General features: G+C 36.3%; 1 protein-coding gene across 2 annotated transcripts in view; it reads right to left on the reverse strand.

Annotated features, from left to right (window-relative positions):
* TRHDE (thyrotropin releasing hormone degrading enzyme) overlaps positions 1–12,263 on the reverse strand; it is a 398,879-nt gene that overhangs the window by 31,747 nt on the left and 354,869 nt on the right. For both annotated transcript variants that reach the window (XM_079937605.1, XM_079937606.1), the window contains exons 14-15: positions 10,376–10,473; positions 9,802–9,909 (exon numbers count right to left, since the gene is read on the reverse strand). In XM_079937605.1, the coding sequence (XP_079793731.1) occupies positions 9,802–9,909; positions 10,376–10,473 (206 nt within the window). The remainder of the gene's footprint in view (positions 1–9,801; positions 9,910–10,375; positions 10,474–12,263) is intronic.

Raw genomic sequence — 12,263 nt, forward strand, 5'->3', positions numbered from 1 at the left:
TAAGTACATCTGCAAAGATCCTATTTCCAAATAAGGTCACATTCACTGATGGGGTTTAGGATTTAGACATATCTTTTAGAAGCCACTATTCAATCCGTGCAAGTGTGTGCATGTGCTTTTATTTTTCCTATTATTGCCAAGAAATTACAAGTCATCAGAGTTCTTTCTCACTTTCAGATATTTTAAGGTATGGGTAACGCAAAACAATATTTGATGACTATGGAAGATCTTTCATCAACATTATCACAATATTGAGTAAATGTTATCACACTATCATTAGAAAGACTACCATGAGTTATTTTCATTTTGAGATAGAATAACTTATATGCATGAAATCAGTCCTAAGTCTTAATCACAAGGGGGAAAAATAAATAAAAAGGAAATGTTGATATTGCTGAAAGAATCTTCTCAGTGCTAATAGCAATGCTTATATTATTTTTGGAAAATGTGGAGGAAATTTCTTCTTTATAGTGGTTGGTAGTAGTTGCAATAAACCTTGTAATCAATGAATCTTGAATCCATCAGTATAACCTACTGTCTGTGAGTATGTAAGAATGTTTTGGAAGCTACAAATATTTTTGTTGGTGCTTCTGCTCTGGCTTAGTAAATAATAATGATTACTATTGTAAGTTTAATCACCACTGCTCCCTGTGTTGCCCATGTAAATCTATATTTACTTAGTACTTGTACTGTGATAAAGTCAGGCAGTTAAAATAGAGCTATTCTATAACTAATCAATAGGCGTATCTTTTGACAGATAACACAAAAGTTCAATAGTGTTATGCCTGAAATTGGTAAAATACTAGGCAAACAATACTAGCATGATAGGAAAATTACTTTTGGCAGAAATGGGAGGAAAACCAATTATACTGAAAAGAAAAAAAAAGTTAAATTAAATCAAGTTATTTTCAAAAGCACACCTCTGTAAAAATTAAAATACCCTGAAAAAATACTATTGACTATTTGCCTCTATGCATGACCAATAATATAATATTTTTAAGTAAAATGTCAGGAAAAGCCAAAACAGTTGGGAAAAGGGAAATAAGTGTATGATTATTTCTGCATTTTAAATTAGAATATAAAATCGTTATTGCATTTAGATTACAAACTAAATGTGACTGTAAAAAAGTGAATAGAATTATGCACTTATATTAGCTCTCAATGCAATTAAAATCCCTGCTACACTGAAAAATAAATTAAAAACACATCCAAATTAGTTAGTCCCGCAAGTAGGTCATTCAGTCAAATATTTATCTGATGACGAACTGAACTGAGCTAGCATGTATTGAATTCTCCAAATGGCAAGGACAAGTGGTAGTTTCAGTGTGATTCCAGAGAAGCATAGGGAGAAGAGAGATTATAAAGTCCTCTTCTACATTTAGTTATAGCCACTCCTGAAGTAATCTTATACATGACCTCTCCTTATACAAAAGGTTAGTCAGGTAGTGATTGACTACTGGTTATGAAAAAGATTTCCAGTCTGACAAAAGAATTCACAATTGGATTAATTCAGATAGCAAGCCCACTTACTACATTTCACATATGGCTTTTCTTCTCCATAGCTTACCCAAACACTTCTATTTGTTAACATACTCTCATCTTAGAAGAGAAATCCCCTTAAGCTTTGATGAAGGAGCATAATTAATTAACGGGGATTTTTGCTCTTCTCAGCAAATAAAAACAAAACCACCTGATGAACTGAAAATGAAATTATAAAACTTCCAGAGGATGTTCTTGGGTCAGTATAGAGTCTGCCCGATCACCTAAACTTTTGAAAGTACCAAGACTTTAATCTTGAGAAATGATGTTGAGGAAGAAGGCCATTTTTTTTAGGTGACTTTTTCTTTTTTGTTTTTAATTTTTATTGGAGTGTAGTTAATTTACAATATTGTCCCAATCTCTGCTGTACAGCAAAGTGCATCAGTTATACATATACATACGTCCACTCTTTTTTAGATTCTTTTCCCACATAGGTCATTACAGAGTATTGAGTAGAGTTCCTTGATTGAGTCACAGATGTAGAAAACAAATTTATGGTTACCGGGGGCGAAGGGAGGGAGGAGGGATAAATTGGAAGACTGGGATTGACATATACACACTACTATATATAAAATAGATAACTAATAAGGAGGGCCATTTTTATACACTGTTCCTTCCTCTTAACATCTCCTTTCCCTCTTTGCCTACTGAACGTGTATCTTTCCTGTAGGCCTCAGGTCAGTTGTCACTCTGCAGGAATGTCAGCCTCACTGACAGGTCAAGTTGTTCTTTTCTTGTAAATCTCCCTCTGGTTCTCAATACACTAAAATCGTACAGTATTCGTACGACATCTGATTAGTCTCAGTCTACCCCATTGGACTGTCAACTTCAGGAAGGAAGAAACTGTGTCCTTTTGCTCATCACTGTATCCCGTGACTTTTAGCCTGATGCCTGTGATGCAGCAGTTACTCAGGGTAAATTTGGTACATGAATCAAGCACTGTTGGAGTCTGAATTAATACTGATTAGTCACATTAATAGATATTACTATGGAAAAGTCACTTTATTTTAGAAATAAAGCTGAAAGTTAAAAACCAAGTTGACTATGATCCAGCTATTCCATTACCCAAATGTGACTGGTGAGCTTGGCCCTGTAATGCTGCATCCATCACAGCGAGGGACGCAGCATGTTAAAGATCTTTTGTTTTAGCTTTAAAAAACTACTGAGGAACAAATTAATAATAAGACGTCGATGATGGTGATGATTTTGAAGATAACTGTGAATTATTCCAGAGGTTCCCAAAACAGTCTCCGTGCTGGAGTTATGCAGACACCAATTCATAATGAGGTGACTGGCCGTAACTACTAAAATATAAAACATCTAGGGAAGGAAGGTGATAGAAGGAAAGTGTTTATCCTTTAAGGTTTTTTCTTTTTCCCAAGCATATGATAAAAGTCAAAAAAAAGTCCTTTCTCTTACTTTTTATATTAACTCCTGTCACTCTTCCTTCCTCAGTCATGTTCAAATATGTCCCCTTCACTTCATTTCCAACACCAGCACTCAGGGCCGGAAGTCTTCCCTGATCTCTCTGATCTGGTCAAATTCCTACAGGACAGTCTCTTAGAACACCACAGATCTCTTCTTGGTTGCACTCACTTGAGTTTCATTTTTAGCTTTATGTGATTATTTTGAACAATTTCTGTCTCCCTCCTACACTCCCTCCTTGCCCCTGCATTCATCTTTAGGATGGGTAAGGGCACAGACCACATATTCTCAATGCCAGTCAGGTGGCAGGGGCTGGCATTGCTTGAATGCTGCCTTCCAAGTGTCTAGCACAGTGCCTGATACATCGCAGCTGCTCAATACATACTTATCAAATACATGAATAAATGAACATACCTCCCCCTTTAACTATATAATCAAAAGAGAACCCAAAGTGCACACATTGTGAGGAAACTATGATTTATGTGCAAGCACAGTGAGTGTGAAATTGTGGACTGTTGGAGCTGATGGAAGCACTAGAGATTTGTTCTCACTTTAGAAACAGGGTTGAAATTTGGAGCCATTAACAGACTTGTCTTAACCCACAGCTGCCTAATGACAAACTAGGAGCAAACCTAATTCCTCACCCCAGCTCACTGGAGGTTTGGGCAGCCCTGCCCTTTCCACTACTCCACATAGACTCCGTGCTGTGTTCACTCATCTGCAACAGGACTATGCTGGTATCTGACCACTAAAATGGCAGATCTGGCTGGTATAACATTAGCCTATGAAAACTTATAGTAGGTCAATGTACAGTAAAAAGAATACAAAAAGGAGTGTAAAGAGCAGAGGTAATAGGACAATAACTTGGAAACATGGGCAATAAATTAGGATCTATGTTTTCAGGGAAGAACCGAAACACATACAGACCATAATGGAAAGAGCCGAACACATACAGACCATAATGGAAAGAGCCCTTTGTCCCTCCACCTTTACGTTCTCACATAAGTAAAGCAAATATTGATGGATAGAGAGCAGACACAAAGGAAAGGAGCTTAACTGGAGCTCTTTACACTATGAGATTAAAAAAACGCTATGGCTGGTGGAGGGACATGTACTGTAAATAGCAGCTGATTAAGGGGAGGAAAGAAAATGTAATATTTACCCAGAGGCCAAGACAGGCAGTATTTCTTAAAGCGGGGAGAAAAGGGCAAATGTCCCCCTGCTCCTAACTGAGAGTCTCTCTGGTAATGTTTTGTTTTTTATTTTATGTTACAGGTCACATCCTTATATCCTCAAAACTTATAGAGAGTTAAGTCTAATATTGAAGGCCTTCTATAAATGTCCTATTCTGTTCTATTCTACACTGTTCCTACTTTCCCCATCTAAAATTCATGCCACTCATTACTCGGGGGTGGGGGGGCGGTCAAAACAAGTATTCAATAGCAGGCAACTTCAAAGATGATTAATGTATAATTTCCTATAAGGGTCAGATATTATATAGGCATTCTTTTACATAACTCTCACTACTTGTTTGGTTGTTAGTAGTACTGCCACTTTTCAGATGATGAAACCAAGTGATTTTCCTAAGTTAATTTAGTTGAACAGCTGCAGTTTGATCATGGTGTCTTTGACTCTGAAGACCATAACCGTTCCTAATACCAACGGTTCCCAAAGTGTGGTCCCCAGATTAGCAGCATCAGCATCACCTGGAAACTTGTTATAAATACAAATTCTTGGGCCCCATTTCACCTACTGAACCAGAGCTCTGGAGGTGGGGCTCAGCACAAACTGTTTAACAAGTCCCCCCAGGGATTCTTGTGCACAATCAGGTTAGAGACCACAGGCTTATACAGTGTAGCATAAAACTTTTGCTTACACTCACTGCAGAGAGTACTTGAGTTCTCTTGGGTGTCTTTTTTGCTTTTTTTTTTTTTTTTGAACAAACATCTATTACTGATGTATGGAATTTGATATACCACCACAGAATTACCGGCAGTAGGGGTAGAAAGTAGACAGGCTAGGGACGGAAGCCCAGATCTGCCACCTATTGTTACATAATCTTGGCAAGTTGCATAACCTTTCAAAGTTTTGGATTTCTCTTCTATAAAAATGAAAATAAAAATGATGAGATCAGGGCTTCCCTGGTGGCGCAGTGGTTGAGGGTCCACCTGCTGATGCAGGGGACGTGGGTTGTGCCCGGTCCGGGAGGATCCCACATGCCGCGGAGCGGCTGGGCCTGTGAGCCGTGGCCGCTGGACCTGCGCGTCCGGAGCCTGTGCTCCGCGGCGGGAGAGGCCACAGCAGTGACAGGCCCGCGTACAGCAAAAAAAAAAAAAAGAATGACGGGATCATGCACCAAAAGCACTTAGCCCAATCCTGAAATGTAATAAATACTCAATAAAATAGATATAGTTTTCATTATGATTATCATTGTTAAAGACAATAATATTGGTAACATTATAATTAACTGCATGAGTAGTGAAGCTTATTATTGCAGTATTATGTATGCTGCAAAGCTCCAGAGATTCTCCTCTACTTACAAATTTTATTATAAAATGGCCTTAATTTTTTCAATTTAAAAATGAATTTCCAATTAATTTCAATTCACTAAACATTTTAAATTTCCCACAATGTACAAGGTATTCTGCTCTTTTAGGGTACCTTTTAAGTAGGGTATTGATACCAGTTATCAATTTATATGTTAGGGAATGGATATCACCATTGAATACTGTTTTTAAAATTAAACACTTTAAATCTTTACTGTGTCTTGGCTTAAAGCTTTATTGGAAGATTGGGACTGACATATACACACTACTACATACAGAATGGGTATCTAATAAGGACCTACTATAGAGCACAGGGAAAATACTCTATAATGACCTATCTGGGAAAAGAATCTAAAAAAGAGTGGCTATATCTATATGTATAAATGATTCGCTTTGCTGTACACCTGAAACTAACACAAGACTGTAAATCCACTATGCTCAAATAAAAATTTTTTAAAAAAAGAAAAAATTGTATCTTTTCACATTATTTGAAAAATAATACATTATCACAAAATTAAGAGCTGTGTCAATTGTGGACACATTTAACTTCAGGTTAAATTTTTATTCAAAGAAAATCGCATATTGCTCTATTGAGACCCCTGGACAGTTAACTGTACAATCTCAACAGTGCTTTAATACAGACAGTTTCAAATAATAATTCACTTGCAGTAAAAATATATCCCCTCTATTTTACTCAGTGAAGCTCAGACCAATTAGTTCTTGTTTATTTGCACCAACCAGTGAAAGAAACCAATTTCTGTCCCTTTTATTATGCTTTTTATCCATCCATACAAAAAGGCTTTCATCTTTTCTGTCTTTTTTTTTTTTAGAGTGAAATTCTCAGTCCTCACTACCTCCTCTTGTAGCTGGTGTTTTCAAGATCTTTTTATCATTTGTATTGTTCTCTACCGAATGCTTGGTGATTTGTCTCTTTTCTGAAATGTGGCATTCTGCTGAACTTCGTCCCCAAACCACAGACTAACAAGACGGGAACATAGCTCAATCTGTCTGTATGCATGACATCACCATTACAATTCAACACACTGTAGCATATGAATATTTTAACAGGGCTCAGAATGTCGACTCATTCAATGTATCATCCACTGTAATTCTTGAATTTTTCTCACGGTTGCTACCATCTCTAGCTTTTCATTGCACATTTTGGTTCCATTACCCTGCCCTGCACCAACTTTCCATTCCATTTTCCTGAATCCAATGCCACCTATTCGATCTATGTCCCCAGTATATCAAGATCGGGCTGTAGAGTAACACAGCACCCCAGAGGTTGCAATCCCTGCTACTTCCATGACTCCTTGTCCTTTAGATTTATTAGCATAAATACATAGCATCTCTCCGACCAAAATTTTTTAGTATACAACTACATTACCCTTGGAGGGTTTTTTTAGATGATTTTTAAGGTTCCAGTTAAACAAAACCAAGCAAACAAACAAAGCTTACTGGTCTGTTACTTCAGGCACATTTAAAAAGAAACCTAGCCCTCCCCTTAATTGACTCAATTTAAGAAAGTTAATCTCAGCACCAAGAACAGGAGTACATTATTGTTTTATTATTGAGCTGTCATCCCCAAAATATAGATTAAACCTCTGATCTTCACACACAGGTAGCTCAGTAAGTATCATTTACCCTCCCTGCAGGAAGTCACTTGTGTATGCTGGGTCGTGTCATATGGTTGGTCAGTTGAGTAAACCTTAGTAAACACAGAGTTAGTTTCACTTAGCAGGTTTACTTGCCCAGTTACAAAAGAAAGCAAAGCAGGAGAATATAAAAATGATGAAGGAAATAACAAAAGAACCTTAAAATATTATTAGGCCCCAATTTAATTATTTTACCACGAATAAATGGCAGGGTTATCAAAACTGAAATGAGCTGACACTTTCATTTATAAGAGAATTATGGAGGTGATCGATGGTTCAAACTCACAAATCAAATATTGCTGCACTCCTTACACATCAATCCATGTGCCTTCCTTCTGTCTGGAATCTGCATCCACCCGCCTCACACACTCATACACACCTACCGCTGCCTCACTCAGCCCTATCAGCTGACAAAGTCCTACTCATCCTTCATGAGGAAGAATGCAGTGTCTCCAAGGCAGTAACCCCTCCCTGCTGTGTGTTCACACTCTGTCCTGTGCTTAGTTCTTGCTTCAAAGTACCACTATTTATAGAGCTGCATCTCCTATTCATTTTGAGTTCTGCCTCTTCTCTTTGACTTTTGGTTACCAGGTGCTATTGAGAATCACTCAATAAAATTTTGGTAAATGAATGAATTATTTTAAGAATAGATTTTCCCCAATAGCTGTATTTTTAAATGTAGAAAGTGATGTCCGGCTTGAATACTGTCTAGAGAAATTGTGGTAATGCAACGGTACAAGTTCAATTTTAATACAATGGCGAGAATATATGTGAGTATGGGTATATTCATGAAAGGGTTCAAAAACAGCTATCAGCTCTGAGAAAAGACTTATGCGTCTGTAGCCAAATAAAACAAACAAAGAATGAAACAAAAAACAAAGGGGAGGAGAGTTGAGACCACAATCTTCAAATAGCATATATCACCTTTTTTCCCTCAAATGTATATATGATTATATATCTTAATCAAATTTTGGATGTATTGGTTTTGGATAAATGTTTAAGTTTTCATAGCCTAATTAATGTGGTAGAACTGAATGAGGTGGCAAAAAATAGGAAAAAAGTTTTATAACATTTTAAGTCTAATATAATAATTTTCAGAAGACTTAGCAAAAAGGATAATCATTAGTCTAAGTTTAACAAATGAATTTGCTTTAGTTCTAAAGAAGAGTGATGAGGGATTTAATCACTGTCTTCAAGTGTATGATGGTTCCATTGAGAGATAATAGTGATAAAATATTTTCCTTCTTAGCTCAGAGTACGACTAAGACCGATTAACTTAAAGAGAAAACAGGAAAACTCTAGAGAAGGTGAGATGTTCTGATTAATTACTAAGTAATGCAGTGAAAGATTTCCCTCACAGACTTTTAAAGCAGGAGAGCTACGTTTTGATCTAGACTCAGGTACTAAATTTAAACTTAAACATCTCTCAGCAAGACAAATACCAATTTGTTCCATAAACAGATAACACTGTCTGTGTTCCATAAACAACACTGTGGCTTTCATGTCTGTGGTTCTCAATGTTCTTCTACAACAAGTCTCTTTCTCTGTTGCTCATGGGGTCATCTCAGTCACTCATATGAGGGACAAGCCCCCTGTACCATGTAAAATAGAATCATCTGAACAAATTGTTCCCTAGCTCCTCATTCTTCTGATCGGACTCTCTTTAACACGGTGGACAAAGACTGGAGAGGAGTGATTATAAATTGCCCAAAGCGTAAAAAGAAATGTAATATAATGATCCTTGGAAATTCAAAGACACCTAAAAAGGTTTAGAAAACTATAGTAAGAAGATCACCGATCTTTGATTATTTCATACATTTAATATTCTTTTCATTAACATTAACAACTGACATTCAGTATAATATTTAAATTAAATCAAAAATAATACTATTAGGGCTTCCCTGGTGGTGCAGTGGTTGAGAGTCCACCTGCCGATGCAGGGGACACGGATTCATGCCCCGGTCCGGGAAGATCCCACATGCCGCGGAGCGGCTGGGCCCGTGAGCCATGGCCGCTGAGCCTGCGCGTCCGGAGCCTGTGCTCCGCAGCGGGAGAGGCCACAACAGTGAGAGGCCCATGTACCACACAAAAATAATAATAATAATACTATTAAATATTTTTAACCTCACATTATGTATTAAAATACTGTACTGTGAAATTCCAAGATACAAGTTTAAGGTTTCTGTCAAGGGTCACTAAAAGAGTAAAGGTTTTTCATAACCTTTTTGTTTTTAGGTTTTAATGTTAACATTTGCTATGCTACTTCATTTATATCAAAATGCTCACAGTTGTTTTATAAATAAATACCACAACCTTTCTAAAGAACCTTAGAGTTTGATCTAAATTTATTTTGTTCTCATGGGATAGCAAAGCTATCAAAATTTAAAATAAGGTGACACCCTATATTTGAAGAATAAGTCTGGATAAGAAAGGTAGTTTAAAACTACATAAAACATTCCAAAGATATGTGTATTGTGGCTTTCATGCTGTTGCTTTGTAAGCTGTGAACCTGAAACAAAGTTTTGCAGTGTTTTTTTCTTGTCTTGTTCTTCTCCAGTTGATAAATGAAATGCATCCACTGAGAATCTGAAAGCAGTATAAATCATATCAGAAATACAGGATTTGGTTCAACTTACCTGTTTCTGTTGCTGGAAATCCAATCTGAAATAAGCGTTGATGCCTGTTGGTGACAGTGCTTGTTGCCAAAACTACATGCTAGCATTATAACTTCTCTACGTAGCTCTCTGGGTATCATCAAAAGGAAAAGAAAAATTAACAAACAGTGTTAATATCTAGAGAGAAAAGGAAACTCATTACACTACATTACAGTAGATAAGTAAATAATCAGCACAAAATTAATTTTCAGATATGGAAATTCCATTTTGCTGAGCAAGAGATAACTAAGCAGAGTAGAAGTTATACATAAAAAAGTCTTCTCTGGAAACAGTACTATAGTGAGGGGTACGGGTTCAGATCTCAACTTTACCAATAGAGGCAGATCTTAAATTAAAACATGGCAAAGAAAAGCCTTTGTTCTCAGTACCAGGTGGTGGAAACTGTGCTGCCCGTCAGAAGCCCTCCCAGGAGAGGGAAATGAAAGATGCAGAATGAAAGTAAGATCGTCTCATGCTGCTAAAGTCACAGTGGTTTTAGTGGTGTGTTACTGTACAGTTCTGGGGGAAAAAAGCAAGTAAGAAAATAAAAGCATACTCATGTTGGTAGGATGCTTGAACAAGAGATCCATTAAAATTGGTTTTTGGCCAACCAAGCTTGATGTACGTTGTTGCAACTTGCTTTAAAATATATTCCTAAATGGGGAGTAGGAGAAATAAAGATAATATCATTTTCAAATCACTCCATGCTGACAAGTAAAATTATACAGTAAAATTAAAATATTTTCTAAATGAACCAACTTTGAAATATCAGTAAAATTATGGGCATGGTAATGCTCTATTATAATTTTATTCAACTTGATATTTCAAATATAGAAAATTAGTGTAAAATACAGTTGCAATGATGGAAGTCTACTCTTTACTTCCTACTGAACAATTAAGTAATTTGCACTATTAAATATTTGAGATGATGATTTTTGCAGAACAAGAAAAGTGAGGCATATTGATAATGAAACCATATATACATATACACAAATGTATGTAGATATAGTTTGTGAAAATGAGCACCTAATATTTATGTGTTTTATGTCAATAGACCATATTTAATGCAAAACTGTGCTATAAGCCCAGTCAATAGCCTAGCCTTTTTGAACCTGACGTACACAGAACACTCTTTAGTAAAATGATGTGGTATTTCAAAGTCAAAATCCATTCATCTAATGATATATTTAAATATCAGTAGCAAGGTAAGATATGCTCTCCTCACTTTAATGTGGTCCTTGGATTTTGTCAATGGAACGAAAGCACTGAAATTACAGTAAAAGCAATTCTTAACTTTTATTGAAAATGAGGTGTCTGACATGATATACTATTCTAAAGTGCAAATATATACAAAAATGTATTTTGCTTTACATAAGGTTAATATTGTAGTGTCTCTGTATTAAGAAGAAAAGAGAAGAGTAATAAGTCCTTCTCCAGCAGATAAAAATTATACCATAACTGTAATGATACATTTCCACGCATGTCCGTTTCAAGGGCTTAGACAAAACTAACAACAATGAACAGTCAAGCCAGGATTATTCCCATTAAAAAAAATATTACAACAGAGGTGCTTTCATGTAGGTTTTGGATAAAATAGAAAGAAGCAACTCTTATGGACATCACACAATTTAGATGGCTCTAATAAACAGATTTCATGTCATAGCAATCTAGTCTCGAGTCATTTCAAATGTGTAGGTTAATTAGCAGAGCCCAGTATGTCATAAATTAGGATGATTTTATAAGACACAGGGCAGAGTCTTGAAATAACTAAAAAGAAATAAATAGTGCCCAAAGGTGACAGGAGTTACAGAGACATATTCTCATATGCAAAGCTTCACTGGTGATAAGAAATTCTGGAATCAAAAGCTCATTAGCAGTACTTAATCCTAATCTTATTCAAAATGATTATTACATTAGATTAGGTGGTGTCAGCAGTGCAATTCTGGTTTTCTAGTCTTCAAGCTTAGAAAATCTGGTCAGGTAACATTTTGGAATGTTTGTCATGTCTTCAGGTCTATTTGGATTATCTGTTGTTTGCTCTCCTATATCCCCTTGGACCCAATTATGAATGGGCTTTTGCCCCAGTGTTGATCTTATCCTTGTTAATTAAGGAAGTGAATTGAATTTACTATGTCCTTTTGGTTAAAACTAATGACTAAGAATCTTTACTGAAAGTGTCTATATTCTGTGAAGATCTTTGGATCCCTCTCCCCAGGTTAAGTCCTTTGTGAACACAGAGCCCTTTAACTCTAGGGAAGTAAGTTTGAACTTTAAGGATGTGCCATGTGTATTTGTTCTTAAATTCTGAGGCATTTAAGCTTAATTGACACTTTTAGGCTAGAACAAAAAGTAGCGTGTATTACATTTCTTCTTCAACAATTTGCCATTGGCGTTGCACAGAAGATCAGGACAAAAATAGCACAAATTAGAAGGAACTAAAATAA

This window comes from Stenella coeruleoalba, assembly GCF_951394435.1.
Source record: "Stenella coeruleoalba genome assembly, chromosome: 11".
In the NCBI taxonomy this organism is placed as follows: Eukaryota; Metazoa; Chordata; class Mammalia; order Artiodactyla; family Delphinidae; genus Stenella; species Stenella coeruleoalba.